At 39.7% G+C, this 21,281-nt stretch overlaps 2 protein-coding genes across 4 annotated transcripts in view; both read right to left on the bottom strand.

Moving 5' to 3' along the window:
- The window catches only part of USP14 (ubiquitin specific peptidase 14), a 35,226-nt gene extending 27,152 nt beyond the window's left edge, over positions 1-8,074 (bottom strand). Inside the window, exons 1-3 of the mRNA XM_070778857.1 lie at positions 7,769-8,074; positions 3,490-3,635; positions 1,936-1,968 (exon numbers count right to left, since the gene is read on the bottom strand). Of these exons, the coding sequence (XP_070634958.1) occupies positions 1,936-1,968; positions 3,490-3,635; positions 7,769-7,784 (195 nt within the window). The 5' untranslated portion in view covers positions 7,785-8,074. The remainder of the gene's footprint in view (positions 1-1,935; positions 1,969-3,489; positions 3,636-7,768) is intronic.
- Positions 8,075-16,986: 8,912 nt separating this feature from the next.
- ROCK1 (Rho associated coiled-coil containing protein kinase 1) overlaps positions 16,987-21,281 on the bottom strand; it is a 124,723-nt gene continuing 120,428 nt past the window's right edge. For all 3 annotated transcript variants that reach the window (XM_070778854.1, XM_070778853.1, XM_070778855.1), the window contains 4 exons: positions 20,625-20,703; positions 20,207-20,468; positions 19,683-19,890; positions 16,987-18,479 (listed from right to left, as the gene is read on the bottom strand). In XM_070778854.1, coding sequence (XP_070634955.1) covers positions 18,476-18,479; positions 19,683-19,890; positions 20,207-20,468; positions 20,625-20,703 — 553 coding nt within the window. In that variant the 3' untranslated portion in view covers positions 16,987-18,475. The remainder of the gene's footprint in view (positions 18,480-19,682; positions 19,891-20,206; positions 20,469-20,624; positions 20,704-21,281) is intronic.

Here is a 21,281-nt window from a genome sequence, read left to right as displayed (position 1 = left end):
AAGTGTAAGATCCATTCTTCAATGCAAAACAGATTTTTAACATACAAAAGGTCACTGATGTGGTTTCTACGACATCAAGTTCAGTTCAGTCGCTCAGTCATGTCCAACTCTTTGCAGCCCCATGGACTATAGCACGCCAGGCTTCCCTGTCCTTCACCAACTCCTGAAGCTTGCTCAAACTGATATCCATCGAGTCGGTGATGCCATCCAACCATCTCATCCTCTGTCGTCCCCTTCTCCTCCTGCCTTCAATCTTTCCCAGCATCAGAGTCTTTTCCAATGAGTCATCTCCTTGCAGTCCAAGGGACTCTCAAAAGTCTTCTCCAACACCACAGTTCAAAAGTATCAAACAAACCAAAAAACCAACTACCACATGTTGAGTTTTGGTATACTATCAAAGAAGAATGTTCACGATTTTAACTGAAAAGCCATCTCCCTTTTCCAAACATTTAACTATTATGAGACCAGATATCTTACATATACTTCAGCCAAAGCCATGTATCACAACAAACTGAGAATGCAGAAACAAAACTAAAAATTCATTTATCTTCTATTAAGCTAGACTGTCAAGAGACTTGAAAAAATGTAGAATAAGTCCATTCTTTCACTTTTCTTTGCTGTTCTGAAAAATATTTTTTAAAAATGAAATTAACAGGTTAATAGGTTTGTTACTGCTACTTTTAAATGAATAATATTTTTAATTTCTCAGCCTTAATTTTTTTTAACTTTTTATTTTGTATTGGGGTATAGCCAATTGATTAACAACGTCATGACAGTTTCAGGTGAACAGTGAAGGGACTCAGCCATACACATACAAGAATCCATTCTCCCCCAAACTCCCTCAGTCTTAATTTCTAATACAATAAATATTGGTATAACCCATATATATGAAATTTAAAATAATTTGAGGGTATAAAGAGGTCACAAAGATTAAGAAATCTGAGAACAGCATATCAAAAATGCAAGGTTTAATAGTGAAAAACCAATGAGACTAGCCAGATTATCAGAATAAGAGAAAAATATGATCCTTTCAATAAGCAGGAAAAGCGCTTAAAATTCAACAGCCATTCATAACTTAAACGGTCTCAGTGAACTAGTAAGTGACAAAGATATCCACTTCCACCACTTTCTATTCAACACTGTATTAGAAGTGCCAGCAATGAAGTAAGGCAAAAAAAGAAACAAGTCATAAAGATTGGAAAGGGAAAAGTAAAACTGCCTCAATCTGAAAACAGTCATGCTTATGTTCATAGAAAACCCAGTGGAATCTACGAAAGAACTACTGGGAACTAATAAGTGAATCTGGCAAGGTCACAGGATAAATATAAACTATATTTTTATAAACTAGCCACAACCACTGGAAAACAAAGATTTTTAAAGTATTGTTAACAGCCAAGAAATAAGTTCCAGAGTCTAACTAACAAAAACTATACAAGATTCCCATACTGAAAACTTATCTGAGCTAAGAAAACTGGACAACTACACGTTATTTAAGGATTTTGGTACTTGATTACTTTATGATGTTCATTCTCCCCAAACTGAACTGCAGATTCAATGCAATCTAAAACAAAATTCTAGGAGTCCATTTGTAGAACTAATTCTAAAATTATAAGGAAAAGCAAAGGAGCTAAAATAATCTTGAGGAAATAGAAACAACTTGGAGAACTTACACTACCTTATTTCAAAACTTATTATAAAGCTTCAGCAAGCAAGACCACGTGATACAAGATTAATCAAATGTATCAATGAAACGAGTTCAAAAATAGGCCAACAACTGATTTTCAAGAAAGACTCCGAGGCAAATCAATGAGAAAAGGAAAATATTTTCAACATGTGATGCTGGAACAACTGGATAGACAGAAAAAAAAAGCATTAAAAATACATTTTGTGTAATAATTAGGGAATGACAATTAGTGTTCTTAAGATAATACTCACATTTTTCATTTTGATGTTCCCCCAATCATCATCCTGTTTTAAAGACAAATAATAAACATTTAACCATCCCTGTATAATCCAAACATAATCTAAAAATCAAGTAATTTTAGATTTCTACTTCAAAATAAAAATTTTCTGCATGCAGATTTTAAAATTACTGTAATCAAAAATATTTTTTAAAAAAACAAAAACACTAATGCAGCCTTAAAACTAGTAGGTCTAATAACTGTTTAAACTACATAAGATACCATCTAAAAGACAGTAAACTTGGCAGCACAAAGGTACTGAAACACGTGATTGATGACATATGACAGACGCCAACTTTCTGCATGTTTGGAACCAGCAGAGCTAAAAACAATTTATGTGTTAAGAACAAAGAAGAACCTAGGGAATGAAATAGGTCTACATAATTAGGATGATTATACAACTAATCACCCAAATCAAGAGACTTTGAGAATGCAAGTGCTACTACAAATTATACCAGGAGAGTAAATAAGACCACCCAAGGCAAACTAACCATTACTAATATTTGCTGCGTCCACAAATATTTCTCAGGACCTAAATTTCACACCTATGCATCAATCAATTCACAAATACTTTAACTTTTGTATGTTCATTTAAAGTGTGTTTTCTGAAATGCCCTGATTGGCACAGATATTTTGGCAGCTAAGCCCTTCCTTTCATAGGAGGTCAGCTCCATATCACTCCTTCCTTTCCACAGAAGGTACCAGGCATTCCATATGCTTCCCTTGGGTGGTGCTACTATCTCTTTTTGGACATCCTGCTTCAAAGGGGAAAGTAAGTCCCTAAATCCCTTCTCAATTTAAGGACTATTACTGCTAATCAAAAGGAATGGTAACAAAAATGCCCTCTGAGATAATGTACTTCTCCAAGGTCACACAAAGTTGAGAAGTGAACCCAGATCTGCTTGATCTGTAAATTCCATGTTTTTTTGGTCCCTTGTATGTTACTTAAACCTCTCTGATGATCAGTTTCCTCTTTTATCAAATACATAAAATAATTTACTTTCCTCATTTTTAAAAATACATACAGTTGAATATGAAAGAAAATAAAAGAATAAGTATTCTTATACTGTTTTACTGCCCAGTTAACAGGGGTAGCCAATCCTTATCTCGAAAATAACTAGAGCTCTTTAGCACTTCACATCTAATTCTTAAAGAAAACGTATTTTAAAATCTATACTTGCCCAGGATTACAAATAATAATAAAGATAATACCTTTACATCTTTTCTGTGGCCCTTCATCAATGATATTGGTAAGCCTGGACTCCTAACTGAAATCAGTGTGATCACTGTAAGTGAACTAAAGGAAAAATTAAGTTGTATTCATTGATACCATGCATTTAAAATAAACACATTAATGCTGCTTAATAGCAGTGTTTTGAAACAGCTACAGTGTTCCTTTCTTAACATGAATCAGAGTTTTAATCCCATAGACTATATACTGTCACCAAATAAAAATACCTCAAATGTTACATTTTCTGGTGCTAATTATTTTCACAAGTACGTAATGAAAATCTCGACTAAATTTTACCTTCAGTGTTCCTCCTTTCACCATAACTTTCTGTCTGGCCGGCTGGACTCCAGTCAGTGCAAAAAGCTGAGCCTTGAACACCATCGGAGGTTCATCAGTATTCAATTCTACACCTTCAAATTTCTCCTTTCCCCATTTCACAGTAACTGCAAACAAACCATAATTTTGTTTTCATTTACAAAATAACAAGGCTTAAGATTTAGAAGATCCTTACAACTATTAGGCTAGTTCTTGAACACCAAACTATGTCACTAACCTTTTTACTCAACTAATGCCTACCAAATCAAAAGTGAAGTAAATGCAAAAGATCTTGGATAAAATTTAACTGGATCTAATCCAACTCTCATTTGATAAATAAGGAAACTGAGACTTAAAAGAAACAGACGGATTTATTAACGTCACAAAACTAGTCAGTAAATATTCAAGGTTTCTGAATCCTCCTCCAACAATAGCTGCAAAAAATGACAACACTGAAACACCTCCCAGAACAGAGTAAGGTTCTCAGGCTTCAAAATGTGTTTAACAATCATTAGAATCAGGTAAGGTCTGCTTCCTGAGCAAGAAGTGGTCAAGGAATTCTGTGGCGGGCCAATGGTTAGGACTCTGCTTTCACCGCAGTAGGCTGCATTTGATCCCTGGTTGGGGAACTAAGATCCTACGTGCCACAAGGTGTGGCTAAATTAAAAAACAAACAACAAAAAAAGAGAAAAGTCAAAAATATACCTGAATCATTAAAAACTATAGATATCCTACTTCACAGCCATTCAGATGGCTATTACAAAAATGACACACACAAAGAAAATAACAAGTGTTGGCAGGGATGTATGCAAACTGGAACCCCTGTGCATCTCTATGGAAATGTAAAAAGGTGCCACCACCATGGAAGTACGGCAGTTCCTCAAAAAGTTAAGCACAGAATCACTACTAAACGATCCAGCAACTCCATTTCTAGGTATATACTCAGAAGTATGGAGAGCAGGGAATCAAACTGATATTTACATGCCCATGTTCAGAGCAGCATCATTTAACAATAGCCTAGAAACAGGAGCAACCCAAGCGTCCATCAACAGATGAATGAATGAACACAATGTAGTATATACGTACAATGGACGTTATTCGGCCTTAAAAAATAATGAAATTCTGACATATGCTACCACATGGATGAAACTTGGGAGACATTATGCTAAGTGAAATAAGCTAGATAACAAAAGGATAAGTACTGTATGACTCTATGTGGGGTACCTAGAGTAGTCAAGTTCACAGAGACAAAAAGTAGAATGGTGGTTGCCAGTAGAATGGTGGAGGCTAGGGAGAAATGCAAATGGGGAGTTATTGCTAAATGAGTACAGAGTTTCGGTTTAGGAGCATCAAAAATTTCCTGAGGTGCAAGGTGATGTTTGCATAGCAATGTGAATGCACTCAAGGTCAAAAATTGTACACTTTAAAATGTTTGAACTATTACATATACTTTAGAACACGTTACATACACTTTACCATAATAAAAAATTCAATCAATCTCATAAAATAGCTACTTTTGAAATACGTAAAAATAATCTAGGGAATTCCGTGGTGTTCCAGTGGTTAGGACTCCACGCTTTCAATGCCCAGGGCCTGGGTTCAATCCCTGGTCAGGGAACTAAGATCCCCAAAGCCCCATGGGGCTGCCATTTAAATAAGCATACTAACTCAAGGATCTACATAGTTTGTTTCCACTGAAACCTTTATACCTGCTCACAATGAGAATCCCACTACTAGTAGTTGTCTGATTTCTCTGATTACTAAAATCAGAATGTAAAAAAGTGACCCTGGAACATCCCAGGCAATCCAGAGATTAAGGCTCCATGCTTCCACTACAAGGGGCTTGGGTTCAATCCCTGATCAGAGAACTAAGACCTCTCATGCCACGTAGCACCATTAAAAAAAAAAAAAGTGTGACCCTGACTCCAAATCCCAGTTCAATCAATGTTAGCATTCATTCAGTGATAAACCCAGTAGAAAGCATTAGGGAGACTGTATGAACTTACAATTTAATAAAGGAAAGACAGAAAAAGGTTAAAATAACCAACAATATAATATGAATATTACAAATGCCAGAGGAACACAAGAGAATGCTTCATGAGTGAGGAAGAACACCCTGGAGAAAGTGATACTACGAGTTACCACTATTGACTCTGAGTCTCAAAGAAGAAATTAGGTGTTAGTCTGAGGATAAGAATAAAAGCATTCCTGGAAAAGACACTCAAAAGCATAAGGCAGCACTGGTATCCTGAGAGACAAATAATTCCCAGAGTTGAAGGGCAAGCAGCTGAAAAAGGAGAAACGGACCAGGGATCAAGTCAGGGAAGACAACTTAAGTCATGTTAAAATGTACAGGCTTTATGTTGTACAAAATGCGCAGCCCCTGAAAGGTTTATAAAAGCCACTTTGGTTTGAACATTAGATCACTCCAGCAGTGGCAGAGAGAATATAGGTTTGAAGAGGGAACAACTACAATCACTGAGATAAGCCAGAAACATAAAACAATAGCATAAACAAAAGATGTGAGAGGACAAGATCAAAACAGTATGAGAAATAATGAAGATGAATACATCTGAAATTTAACTACGTCACTGTGGGCAAGTTAAACTTTTCGCTTACCCATAAAGGACAATTATACCAGTACCAAACGATTATGCTGAAGATTAAAACAAAGCAATATGTATAAAAACCTGAGCTTTGCACCAAACACAAACGTATTTACGGCACTTACCCTTCACCATATATGAGACGGACATTTAATTTTTTTTTTTTTTTACTAAATCTTATGAATCAGTACTTAAAATGTTCTTTTTTTAAATATAGGGCTTTTCACAGAAACTGGAAATAAACAGATTCTCAATATGAAGATGTCAAAGGAAGAAACCTTAGAAATCTACTTCAGTTCCCTCATTTTGGAAATAAGAAAAAGATCTGATTAAATATTTAAGATGTAACTCAATTTTTAAGCTAGGAAGTTTGGTGAGTACAGGCATTTTTCGAGGGGAACAAAGACAGGGATTGGTTTAATTGTGAGCCTACCTGTGTGTTTAAGTATCAGCATACACTGATATTTACCCACCATTACCTAATACCTATTAAATTTTTTATTGCATAAATAGAATATTTCAAGTACCGTTCTACTGTTAATTGTTAAGGCTTTCAGAAAGAGGTTGAACAATCATTAATAAAGCATTCAGGTACACAAGAGTTTTGAGGACATTACTCCGCTGTGGTTTCCCCTTTTGCCTGGTAAAGCAATAAAGCTATGCTTTCCTACTTCATACTTCTCCCCCCAAACAAAAAATCATTATTAAAGTATTTAATTCAAAATCCTAGAATATCAAGAATCCATCTAGAGTTTTAAATATTATTCCTTTGTTTGATGTCATTCTTTCAAAATGCTAAATGTTCACGAAAGGAATTAAGAGTGTCAACCATGGCCAATGAATCACACACCCACAGCCAACTGGAACCACCAGAGGTTTTAGGTGCCATTTTGAATCAAGACTGGGAGACAGCAAGGCCCATTAACTTCAGTAAAACCGTGATCCTGCCTCACACATTGGACTACCATCACGCCAAAGCGGGGAAAAAACTGTCAAACGCCAAGCGAAATGATGCCCTGCCCGCGGATATTTGTATTCCTTCACCTCTCAAAAGCTAACAATGTGCTTCGGCCGTGGAAGCCCAAAACAATGTTTCACGAAACAAAAACGAAGCAAAACGTAAGCTCGCCATCTGCCTCGGGATAAAACTGAAATTTATACAAAAGGGGCGGTGGCCTCAAGGAGTAAGCCCAGGGAAATCCCAAAAACGTCGGAAGCTAACCTCCCATCCCCGGCCCCTCCATCACTCCCTGGCCCAGGCTTCCCCTCCTGGCCGCCTCCCTCCCGCGGCTACCCCTCGAGAAGCCCGGGAAATGCCACGGCACCTCCAGCCTGGTCCACCCTCACCCCACCCCGCACGCGAGGACAGCGACACAAACTATTCTGCAGAGTCACCACTCTGAGGGGGCCGACGCGAGCTGCTTTCCCACCCCGCCCCTCGCGCCCACCCCACCCACCCGGCGGCGCCGGGGGCCCCCGGCTCGCCTCGCGCCGCAAGGCCCGGGACTCGCGAGGAGAGAGGAAGGGGCGCGGGGTCCCTCGGCGCCGCGGTCTCCCCCGCCCCGTGCTCGGCCGGGAGTCCGCCCCGCAGGCCGGGCCTACCCAGCGGCCTAGCCCCGGGCGGGACTGAGGGCGCGCGGCGAGGAGGAGCTCACCGGAGTAGAGCGGCATGGCGGGGCGCGGGAAGGCCAGGCCTGGCGAGGACGGCGAAGGGAAGGGGCCGCTTAGAAGGTGCGGTGGCGGCCGAGGCGGAGGCGCGGCGGTGGTGGTGGTGGTGGTAGTTGCGGCAGACACGGTGCGACAAGAAACTCATTCAAACCGGCCCCTGGCGATGACGCAGCAGCACGCCGCCCTCCTGCCGAGCCACCGGGCAATTGCGGGGAGGAAGCGAGGCGGGGCCTGCGGGTGGAGAGACCAGGGCGGCGAGGGCGGCGGGAAAGGGGGCGCGCGCGCGGCCCCTTCGCCGCACAGGTGCGCGCGTGCGCACTGCGCCCGGCCTGCGCCCACCGGCTCGGGCACCGCCCCGCCCCGCCCCGCCAGGCCGCAGAGGGAGCAGCGGGGACCTGGTGTCCCTGCAGCAGCCTATTCAAAAAGTCTTTCACCCCTATTTCCAAATGGCGGGGCGGGTGGGGAGTGTGCAAGCTGCGGCTTTATTCTTTCTACTAAAGGACCCGGGAGAAAAGCCTTGCCCCGCCCCTCAACTTGGTCTCCTTATTAGTGAAAATGTCTAGCCCTCCCTTTCAGGATTTTGCAACAAAAATTAACATCAAGGTACTTGGAGGGTATTTCATATAGGCTTGTCTTGGTTTTAACGTGTAACTGTTGTTTCTAACACTTGTTAGGTTGGCTCTAGTAAAGGAACAGACACAGCGCCCCTGACTGCCCCGCGGAAGACTTACTCGCAGCCTCCACTTAATTGTCCTCGACCTCTTTGCACAGCCTGGAAAAGGAGGAAATTAGACTGGAAGGTTCCTGGTGTTATTTGGTTGCTCAGTCCCCTCTGACCCTTTTGCGACACCCTCCCCCGCCTGGAATGTAGCCCGCCAGATTCCTTTGTCCATGAAATCCCAGGCAAGGATACTGGAATAGGTTGCTGTTTACTTCTCCAGGACGGTTTCTGAGGCCTCTTCAAACTCTTAAGTTGTCATGGCGACTGAACTGAACTGAGTTACAATGTTGTGTTCCTTTCAGGTGTACAACAAACAGATACATATATAAAAAAAAATTCTATATAGAATATATCGATTCTTTTTCAGAATCAGTTCAGTTGCTCAGTCATGTCCAACTCTTAGCGACCCCATGAACCGCAGCACACCAGGCCTTCCCTGTCCATCACCAACTCCCGGAGTTCACCCAAACCCATGTTCATCGAGTCGGTGATGCCATCCAACCATCTCATCCTCTGTCATCCCCTTCTCCCACCCTCAGTCTTTCCCAGCATCAAGGTCTTTTTTGGTATAGATTATTACAATATTCTTAATATACTTTCCTATCCTATACAGTTGGTCCTTGTTTATCTATTTTATATATAGTCCGTTCAGTCACTCAGTCGTGTCCAACTCTTTGCGACCCCATGAATCGCAGCAGTATGCCACGCCTCCCTGTCCATCACCAACTCCCGGAAAACTCATGTCCATTGAGTCTGTGATACTATCCATCCATCTCATTCCCTGTCGTCCCCTTCTCCTCCTGCCCCCAATCCCTCCCAGCATCAGAGTCTTTTCCAATGAGTCAACTCTTCACATGACCTGGCCAAAGTATTGGAGTTTCAGCTTCAGCATCAGTTCTTCCAATGAACACCCAGGACTGACCTCCTTTAGGATGGACTGGTTGGATCTCCTTGCAGTCCAAGGGACTCTCAAGAGTCTTCTCCAACACCACAGTTCAAAAGCATCAATTCTTCGGCGCTCAGCCTTCTTCACAGTCCAACTCTCACATCCAAACATGACCACTGGAAAAACCATAGCCTTCACTAGACAGACCTTTTTTGGCAAAGGAATGTCTCTGCTTTGCAATATGCTATCTAGGTTGGTCATAACTGTCCTTCCAAGGAGTGTCTTTTAATTTCATGGCTGCAGTCACCATCTGCAGTGATTTTGGAGCCCCCCAAAATAAAGTCTGACACTGTTTCCACTGTTTCCCCATCTATTTCCCATGAAGTGATGGGACCAGATGCCATGATCTTCATTTTCTGAATGTTGAGCTTTAAGCCAACTTTTTCACTCTCCTCTTTTACTTTCATCAAGAGGCTTTTGAGTTCCTCTTCACTTTCTGCCATAAGGGTGGTGTCATCTGCATATCTGAGGTTATTGAGATTTCTCCCGGCAATCTTGATTCCAGCTTGTGCTTCTTCTAGCCCAGCATTTCTCATGATGTACTCTGCATATAAGTTATATATAGTAGTGTCTGTTAATCTCAAACTAACCTATCCCTTGCCCCAATTTCCCCTTTGGTAACAGTAAGTTTGTTTTCTATGTCTGTGAGCCTGTTTCTGTTTTGTAAATAAGCTCACTTGAACCACTTTTTAAGATCCCACATATATGATATTTGTCCTTGTCTTAGTGTAACCATCTCTAGGTCCATCCATGTTGCTGTCATTATGTCATTCATTTTTATGGCTAAATGCGAAGGTATGGAATACATGGTGTATATACAACCCCTCCGTGTTTATCCATTCATCTGTTGATGGGGCATTTAGGTTGCTTCCATGTCTTGGCTACTGTAAATAGTGCTACAGTCAACATTGGGGTGCATGCATCTTTTCAATTACTTTTCTTCAGACATATTTCCAGGAATGGGATTGCAAGATCATATTGTAACTATTTTTAGCTTAAGGAAACTCCACACTATTTTCCATAGTGGTTGTACCAGTTTACATTTCCACCAACAGTGCAGGCGAGTTCTCTTTTCTCCATACCCTCTTCAGCATTTATTACTTGTAGACTCCATGATGGCCATTCTGAGCAGGGTGAGTGGATACTCCATTGTGGAGTTTTTCAGGTTTTTTGTTTTTTTGCCTCCAAGTGTGGCACACAGAACTTCTCAGACCAGGGATCGAACCCATGACCCCTGCAGTGGAAGCACAGTCTTAACCTAAACTGGACTGCCAGGGAAGCCTTTATTGTAGTTTTGATTTACATTTCTGTTTCTGAGATAGGGCTTCCTTGGTGGCTCAGTGCAAAAGAATCCGCCTGCCAATGCAGGAGATGCGGATTTGATCCAGGGTTGGGAAGATCCCCTGGAGAAGAAAATGGCAACCCACTCCAGTATTCTTGCCTGGGAAATCCCATGGATGGTGGAGCCTGGTGGGCTACAGACAGTCCACGGGGATGCAAAAGGGTTGGACATGACTTAACGACTAAACAACAACAGATTTCTCTAATAATCAGTGATGTTGGACATATTTTCATGTGCCTTCTGGACATCTGTATGTCTGCTTTGGAGAAATGTCTGCAGATCTTCTTCCCATTTAAGAAAATGAAACTGTTTGGCTCCATCAGGCCTTAGTTGTGGTATGTGGCGATCTTTGTTGTGTTTTTCCCCGGTTATCTTTCAACATACCTCTATTTCTTCAACACCTGTATTCCCCCCCACACACTATAAAACAGAATTGTGGCTTCCCAGTAGACACTCTGGACTTACCAGATGCTGTAAGAGAAATTTTTTTGAGCTTGCTTGTTCTATCCATGACCAGGGAGTCTTGTAGTCTAAGTTTGTTTTCAACACACACAGCCCCAACTTTTGGTACAACTAACTTCTAGCCTCATTGGGGGACCTGAATTTAAGACAAAGGGGGCAAAGTGAGGATTTGAAACAATGCTAGCACTGAAAGGAAGCATAGAAGGAAATTTGCATGGCTGGTCTCCATGGATGTCTGCAAGAGTTCTAGATAACCAGCCACCCTGGCGCATATCTTATACATGCCTAAGTCCTGATCTACTTGTGTCTGATGGAGAGAATCTTCTGCTTAAGGTGGATTTCTTTAAATAATAATATATTGGTAATATCTTAACCTGTTTATTTATAAATAAACAAGGTCCATAAAAGATGGCAGATACCAGAAAGGCTTTTAGTTGGTGAACCACCTACCATTTGTTGCTTGGAATGCCCCCCATCATCTGGCCAACAAAAATCCTATGCATCTCTAACGTATTTAATACTAACTCTTTTACATTTGCTTCAAGCCTGCTCCTATACCCCATTTCTATCAAGTAGCAACATCATAGCCGTTCACTCTTCTAATTCATCAAGTATGTACTGAGTGCAAGACATTCAGTGTAGAAGCTGTGGATACAAAGATGAATCAAACAAAGGTTCTCCCCCTCCTGACACTTAGAATCTACTAGAAATATTGAAATTGGCTCTGAATTCATCAGAGGTCTTGGCTGTAAATAACAGAAACCTGTGACAAGAAGCTCATGGGTTATATAAGGTGAACTTACACAATTATTAGCAAAATCTGGAACCAGGCATAGCTCATGGATAGAAACCCAGGGATGTGGGCAGCAGGGAACACAGGCAGGGTCACATCATAGAAACAGTCTGGCCACTCCTACATGAGTTACTTCAAATCCCAAGTCTACTTCACTCCCTCAAAATTCTGTGTCCTGAGCAAGAAAACATATTTGACCAATGGCAAGGCAAGGAATGCCTTACTCCACTTCCCACTCAAACACACTGGGGTACAGGGCATAAGCTGCCCCAAATTAAAGGGCTAGGTATTTTTTTTTTACCTCTGCTCTAACAAATGACCAAAAATTTAGTAGCTTGAAACCACACACAAACACAAATTTATCACTTTACACTTCCGGCAGACAGAAGTCCAAGAAGGGTATTAACCTTAAGGTATTGGCAAGACTACACTCTTTCTGGAGGCTCCAGAGAAAAATTCATTCCTTACCTTCCCCAGATTCTAGAGGCTCCCCACATTCCTCGTCTTCTGGCCCCACTCCAGCCAAGGCACCATTTGACCTCGGCTTGCATCCGCCCAGCAACTCTTCTCACTCAGAGCCTCTGCCTCCCTCTTTATAAAGCCGCTTGTGGTTACACTGGCCTCCTAACCAGGATATGTTCATTTAAAATCTCTAGAGTAGTTGTAGAGCAGAAAACACAACATTGTAAAGCAATTATAGTCCAATTTAAAAAAATAAACTAAATCAATTAAAAAAAAATCCCTAATCAGACCTGCATATAAAGTAACATATTCCCAGATTTAGGGGACTCAGAATCTTTGGGGAAGCATTACACTGTCTACCACAGGCTTCCTCTTCCATAAAACCCCAGCAAATATGCAAACAACATATATGGATATTTTATATTCCCAAATAATATGAGGAGCAACAGCTTTACTTCATGAGGCCTTCAACAAAGACCAACATTTCTTCCAACAAGTTCTCTGCTATCCCCTAAAGCAGAACTTCTCAATTTAATGTGGATGTGAATCACCAGGGATTCCATTAAAGTGCAGGCTCTTGATTCCGCGGGTGTAGGATGAATCCTAAGATACTAACGAGCTCTCAGGAAATCACCCTTTTGAGCATCAAAGCAGGAAAGAACTTGTCTTTTCCTGTTTGGCTGGAGTTGGGTTGCAAATGTACCTGGGTCTCAGCCCACAGGAAGAATATAAGCAGGGGACAGAGTCGGGGGGAGATGGTTGCTCGAAGCACAGGGCAGCAATATCCTTTTAAGAAAGAGGAAGGGGAGGGATGTAGGCAAATCACGTCCATTCACATTTCAGTGGTGAAAACAAACATATGGCCAAGCCGCACGGAAGTCTTGGAAATGTAGTCTCTCTGAGGTCCAAGACCCTGCGCAATCAATTGATGTATTTGTTGAATGGACTTTGGGTGGTGATGATAGGAATTCAGAAATGAAAGAAATTGAGGCGAATGGAAAGCAGTTGGGGGTAAGAAGGTTTTAGAGAGACAGAAAAACATCTAAGCAATCAAATTCACTGATTCAACAAGTATTGATTGTCGACTCATGGACCCTACGTGGCAGATGCTAATGGTCCGTCAGCAAATGTAGGGAAAAAACTAGCACAGTAAGAGTAAATATGGAGTATTTATGAGTATTTAAGTATTTAAGAGTAAATATGCATGTGGAGGACAGAAGGAAAGTAGCTAGAATAGAGCAGAAGACATGTGTGCAGGGCTGTGGCAACAGATAATGTAGGGTGGGTAATATGGGAGGCAGTTAGGGAGAGCCTGAGTGCCAGGATAAAAGGTTTAGTCTCCTTGAAGCAGTTTTCTATCTTCTTAAAGTCACTTGTCAGCACAAATGAGAAGTGTAATATTGAAATTTCTTCCATGTGCTACACATTTCCAAATGACCTTATTCCAAAGCAAAGATCTAACCTACATCAAGAAATCTTGTATAGGGATCCCTTTCAGTCAAGACAGAAAGACCACTTTAATTTTCTTTACTTGTTTTTTACGAGAAAAAGAACATTTGCATATCGTGTAATTTGGAGCAAGATATTTAGAGCACTGAAGCAGAAAATTAAAGTGGAGAACTGGGTGGCAGTAGCGGAAATATTAGTTTAAAAATCTCGTGTACTCTTCAAGTGAGTTTTCAGTGTGACTGGACGTTCTGTCAAAACAAACAAAAAACAGCAGTGTTGTTTTCTTTCTGATAACTCACCTGGGAACCAGAGCAACAAACTAGAAATTTCCTTCCTCCTAAAAACTTAAAGCATTTTAACAAAGACTGGTGGTGGGCACTGTGTTTGGGAGGAAAATAGGAGGAAAAAAATGTAAACACTTTCCAAAGCAAAACAATCTTTTAATCACATGTATTTTTACCCCCAATTTAGTACTTATCCTCACATTCAGATTTGATTCCACAGAGAACTTCACCGTGTGTATACTAATTTTTCGTATAGTGATTACTCCTATGTTATCTTTCACCATACACAAATCCATTTTCTGGTTGTTAGTCAATGTTTTAAAGATTACAGAATGTGCCACAATTTCCAGGTTTTCCCCATACAGAATCAGAGCAACCAGCAACATAAGGAACATTTGTTGCTTTTGTCTCTAGCCTTTTTGGAAAAGAGAAGCCTGATTTTCCCTTTGCAAACCAACCCTTCCTCCTCTCTCAGTGTCAAGGTTTGTGTGGGTCTGGCCTCACGTGTAACCAATCAGAACACTACTTCTCTTGAAACCAAGCAGACCCCTGTAAGGGCCTACCCAGGGACAGGTCCCCCACCATATCCACCTCGTGTGTGTAGAAAAGCTTTAATCTCCAAAGCCTTCCACGAATTCCAAAGAGCAAATTCAATCAGTGAGAAAATGCAGAAACAAAGGAAAACAGTCAAGCAGATGAAGTAACAATAGTTTAGCTATAAAATAAAGTCAAGGAGCTTTAGTTTCCCCTAAAAGGTTCTAGATAATATCCTGAACTATATCCTTGATTTTTTTAATTAATTTTAATCAGAAGCTAATTACAATATTGTAGTGGTTTTTGCCATACATTGACATAAATCAGCCATGGGTGTACATGTGTCCCTCATCCTGTATCCTTGATTTGTTTTGCAGATACTAAAACCCCTGGGCTTCCCTAATGAGTCAGTCTGTAAAGAATCCTCCTGCCAATGCAGAAGTCCTGGGTTTGATTCCTGGGTCTAGAAGATCCCAAAGAAAGAAATGGCAACACACTCCAGTATTCTTGACTGGGAAATCCCATGGACAGAGGAGCCTGGCGGGCTATGGTCCATATGGCCCAAAGGCTCAGACACAACTTAGTGACTAAATCACCACCAAAACAGAGAAAGTTAACTGCATGCTGACCACCAGCACATAGAAGCAATTAGAACCAGAAGGCTGACTGAGATTCCCAAATCATCACCCTAGTACCATCACCATCAACCAGTCAAGAATTGTGTACAAGCTGATCACACACCCTGACACACTATCCCTCCATCTTTACCCATCTGTAAAAGCCATTGGAAGCATGAGGCTTTCTCACTTGGCCCTGCAATCAATACTGTACTTCCCTTCCTTACAACCCAGGGTCAGCAGATTGCCTTGCTGTGTATGGGGCAGGTAGACCCAAGTTTGGTTTGGTAACACCCTCTACACACAGGAATAGGGTCAAGGATGGACATGACTCCAGCAGTAAGAGGATTTCCCAGGTCCTAAGAATGATTAGGCTTTTCGCTGTGATTGCTATACTTCTGGGCATCCCCAAAGGCTCTCCACCTGCAATGCAGAAGATACAAGAGATGTGGGTTCGATCCCTGGATCAGGAACATCCCCTGAGGGCATGCAGCAGGCAGGGCAAGGTACTGCAGAGCACTAGCAGGGGATTGTTCTCCTGACCACGACACTCCCTTGACCGTCATCATGTTGGTGTACTTTAGGATCGACTGGTGTCCTGAACTTAGAAAAGAAGTGTTAACCTGGTTTTGCAATGTGCCATTTGAAGTCATTGCTGAAAGCTCTGTCAGTTCTCAATAACTTTATGTTCAAGTTAATATTTTGTTTTTTGTTTTGCTTTTTAAAAAAAGTCCTCTAGGTCAAATACATAAAATTCACTGTGTTCTCTGCACTCTACTGGATCTTATTACACTAGACATACTACATTGGGGTGATGGTGATGGTTCTGAGGAGCTAGTAAGGACACTGTCCAGAAGTGTGAAGGATCTGAGGTTCACTTGCATGCTACAAGTCAGCCCACCATCACTTCATGGATCCTGGGTCGAAGCCAAATGACTCTACACTTAACAGCACAGCAAGCAGCACAAGCTTCACGTTCCCATCAGTTCCCCTTGCCCTCCGAGTCCCACAGGGGTGATGCAGAGTGGTCCAGGGGGTTGCTGAGCATGCAGTGGGGTGGGTTTGCATCACAGCTGAGAGTCCAAAGTTTAGGGTACCTGAATCTTTTACAATAAGCACAAGCAACTCTGTCCAACTTTTGCCCTGGAGAGAAACATTATGTTGATTATACAACAGTAAACAAACCTGCCTTCTCCTTGATGGAAACACAGTATCTCCCAAGGCTGTTCACTACATAAATCCCCTTATTTATTCTACCCCCTACAAAGACAGGGTAGAACAAACAAAGGCTGTCAAAGCTTCCGCTCTCTGGATGTGAGCAACTTAAGAGACTCACGGAGAATTGTTTCTAACAGACTTAGCCAACTTTTCATTTCAATTGTAGCCACTCTTATTTTACAGCACAAACCAGTTTTATCTTTTAAAAATTCACTTTAATCTAGTCATGAGATTTTACAAACATTTGTATGCAGTCAGGGACTAATTTATAGCATGGTTTCTATTCATCTCAGCCATGAGAAAACACCATAGCAATCATTATTAAAGGTCTCCATCCATAAATTACTTTTATTTCTCATTAAATGAGCACAGAGTCATTAGCATATTAATAACAGATATGTTTATTATTACATATCCATCAGTGCGGCTTTTAATACCACTTGAAACATGCATATCATCCTAGAGACGAATCAGTTTTCCAGTGCTTCTTATCTGATAGACATTACTGCAAAGCCATTATAAATTACTGAGGAGGTATTTGGTTAAAAAAATAAACAATAAATCATACTGCCCATATGAATCAACTCTTGTTATTGAACAAGAGTTTAACAGTATTTATCTGGTAATTCCTATGTTAACTGGAAAACATCACAGATGTATTGCCATAATTTTCTTTTATACTGGGTGCAACCTTCTACATATTTTTGCAGTTTTATAAAGTCATTCATTATTTAAGCAGGTAGTTTGATGCAAACATTGTATCAATTTATCAAAGTCCAACAAACCTCTAAATATTTTAAATTAAACCAATTATCAATGAAAAAATCCCTGAACACACGTAATTTTTTGAAAATCTGTTTTTTGAAATTTTATAGTCATGGCAGTAAAATAATTCTCTCAAATTAAGGCACTAAAAGGGCAACGCAACTCCCACTGAAGGTGTTCTAAGAATAATTTACATTTCAAACAGTGCATACATTTCTTATATGTTTGTTAACTTAATGTCTTTATCACTTAAAACCACAAAGAAACACATTATACAATTACAGAAATGATGTACCCCACAAAATGCTTTTAAACTTGGTTCTTTTGTACAGTTAGTTCCTAATGTCTCTAGTAGTAAAAATAACTCAATATGGCTTGGCAAAAATGCATAGATTAAATGTAAATTTTTTTTTTTTTGCCTTCTCCCATTCCCCAATCTACAAACTTGCTGAAACACATACAGTATTTTGTAAAGCATAATGTAAGATATTTATTTTCCATCAAGTCCACCATGGGCAATCAACAGTAAGGCTTTTAAATTCTACAGTGAGGGCACTGAAGTCAAGTGATATCACTGCTTTCTTAAATAGTTTTGTATAGTCTTGCAAGAGCACGAAAACTGAAGTTATTTTTTAAAAAAACTTTCAGTTGTCTCATTTTGAGATATTTTCTTTACTCCTTCCATGAGCTGATCTTGATAGTGACAGCCATTCCACTTGAAAGTGAAAGTCTCTTCCTCTCACTGGTATGAGGAAAACTGTTCTATCATGATTGACAGGCGTTTTTAGAAATTCAAAAAGGCAGCACCTTTTTAAAAAAATATATCTAGCTAAGCTTTCCCTCAATTGTACTTGCATTACATAGTAATAATTAATCTAATCTACCTGTAGGCAAACCCGCAATAAAAAAACAAAAAACAAAACAAAACAAACAATCCTCAGTGTGCTTTTGTGCCAAAGCAAGGACAGAATAACAGCAATCTTAACCCTGAAGCCTGTGATATTTGTGTCAAAGGAACAGCCTGTCTGCTCTGCATGGTTAGAGACGCCTGCTTCATCAGGTAGCATCCCGCACAATTCCACAAGGCACTAGGTCACGTGGTTAACTGTTGGGGGGGAAAAAAATTGTAAGTAATGTGCTCAGCTGATAAATACAAAAACAAAACTTGAAAGGAAAGGTACACATACATTATATATAATAATTAAGTAATACACAAAATTTGGCAAACAGGAAAAGGGGAAAAAATACACCATTATCTCCTTTCTGCTTCTATTGTTTCAAACACATTATTCCCCCTACAAAGCTGTAAGCCAATTTTAAGTACTTTAGATTTATTCAGCTTTTATCCTGTACAGGAGAGGCTGATACAGGGTTCTACACAAAGAAGACCAGAGTGAGGTAATAAAGCACTGAAACAGTATGGCAGCTGAGCAACAGAGGAGGAGGAATGGATGTGAGTCAATCCAAAGAATTAGACTTGGTTACTGATGATACGGAATGAAAGAAACAGGATAAATTAAAGATGGTTTTAAGCCTGCTTGGAAGAGTTGGGTGACATTAGCAGAGACAAATCAGTTCTAGACTCAAATATCCCTCTCAGTAGAGGGTTAACACTCTAGGGAAAGTTGCTATTTGGTATAGGAGAAAAAACATAGGCTTAGAAACAGATAAAAATGGGTTCCAATGACTATGCCACAAATTGGCTGTGTGACCTGTGCAAGTTGTTTAATTTCTCTGAGTCCCAAGGTTCCATGCATTAGAGAACTTTGAAGATAGCATAGCCACTTCTCAAGAAAGGGTTTAATTATGCCCTGCAATTGTTCATTTTACCATATAAACTTTTTTTTTAATTTTGTCGAAAGTAAGTAAACTACCCTCCCCCAAAAACAAGAAAAAATGGGTACTTAACTGAAAAGTTTATTTCCAACAGTGATAATGTCAAATAATTTTGATTTTAAAAAAATCTATGCAAACATAGTTAAAATTAAGATGAGCAAAGTTTCACATGAACCTGTTTATATTAAAAAGGGATAAACAGTTGTTTAAAACAGTAAGGGTGAAATATGTACCATGTATAACAACCAATGACAATAAAACCTGACATGGAACTAAATAAATACAATATTTATAAATATTCTGAGCTTTAAACAGGCATCAGTTAAACTACTTTGTAAAGTCGTTTTAAGTCACATATAAAGAACCAACTACAAATGATGCCTTTTACAGGGAAAAGAACAGTTTGATTTTGGGTTTTGATAGCTATTATCCAGTCACTTAGTATGAGAAAGGTTAACACTTCAATCCTTACCTAGCTTTTCCAGATGTATTTTTGACCACTTTCCGGAAAGACTGATTTGCAGTGGACCTTGTAGAAAGTGTTCGAGGGGATGCACGCACAAAACCAGATGGTGGATTCTTAGGGATCTTCTTTACTAAATGAGTTACCCATTTTTTTTGTTCATCCTGAGAACACGCTAGCAGCAGCATATCTCTTGCTGATGTTACATCATAACTTACTATTTTAAGAAAAAAGAGCACAATCAAAGTCACATAATACTTAAAGGAGCCCTCTCAAAGGTTCATAACAATTTGAAAAGATTTACTACGCTTAATTAAGCTTGGACAGTATCTTCTCTTTTTAATTAAGTTAGAAAATTTAAAGAGATAACATATCATAACCCAGTAAAAATTAAGGAAAATCAAAAATATATATGTGGCTCCACCAGTGCCAAAATATTACATCTTATTATCTCTTTTCAACTTGTTACAGGAAGTGCTACACTTGAAGAAGTTATCTTATTAAATGGTATAAGAATCACTTTCATGCCTTACCTTTACATGGAGAAATCAAGTCCTCTTTCTTATCTATGTGGTCTCTGTGGCACTTAACATGGCATCTTCGACACTCCAGGGCAGGGGGTGGCTTAAAAACATGCCAGAGAGGTTTGGCACAGGCCTCACAGTTGGCGGGAAAGTGGTAGAGTGTAGGAATGAACTCATGGCCTTTGTGATTTTGAAAATTTGTTTTTTCAGCTTGTTGTACTGGTTCCACCTCTAAGTCTTTTCTACATTCACCTTCATTTGCATACAGTATCTACATTCAGAAATGGTAAACAGAAGATTAAAAAAGTCTGCATCCGCACATACAAGTTTCAAATGTATAAAAGTATTTATGTATTTACATTTACTTCACAAATACACTTATTACTTAGGTAAAGGATCTACTAAAATTATAACTTCAGATTTTTACCTGGAATATTTTAGGAATTTCTTCAGTTTCAGCTCTGTATACATCTCCTTGTGTTACAGGACGAACATGAAACAATTTACTAAAATGAAAAGAAGATGTAGACAATTATAAAAACACATTTACAGTAAAAGACAAAAGCAGGTATTTCACTGAAGAGAACACAGAGGTGGCAGATAAGCATAGGAAAGGATTAGTTATTAGAGAAATGTAGATTAAAATCAGAGTAACTTTCACTATACACCTATCGGAATTTTTTAAATAAAGATAGTAATAAAACCAAATGCTGGTGGTGATGCATAAAAACTAGATCATTCATACAACTGTGGCAGAAATGTAAAACTACAGAGCCACTTTGGAAAAAGAGTATGGCAATTTCTTACAAATCTGTATGAAAACTGGTACATGAATGTTCAAAGCAGCTTTATCTTTAATAGGCCAAAATTAGAAAAAAACTAAAAAAAAAAATGGTTAAACAAACTCTTGATATATTCATACAACAGAACATTCAATCATGAAAAGAAAAAACTGTATCTTGGATGGACTTCAAGGGAACTACACTGAGTGAAAAGCATACCTCAAATGTTACAGACTATTTGATTCCATTTATATAACATCTGTGAAGTGACAAAACTACACAAACAGAGGACAGATTAGTGG

The sequence above is a fragment of the Bos indicus genome, chromosome 24, assembly GCF_029378745.1.
Source record: "Bos indicus isolate NIAB-ARS_2022 breed Sahiwal x Tharparkar chromosome 24, NIAB-ARS_B.indTharparkar_mat_pri_1.0, whole genome shotgun sequence".
Taxonomy (NCBI): Eukaryota; Metazoa; Chordata; class Mammalia; order Artiodactyla; family Bovidae; genus Bos; species Bos indicus.
The sequence above is the reverse complement of the archived record's forward strand: the minus strand, read 5'-3'. Positions and strand labels throughout refer to the sequence as shown.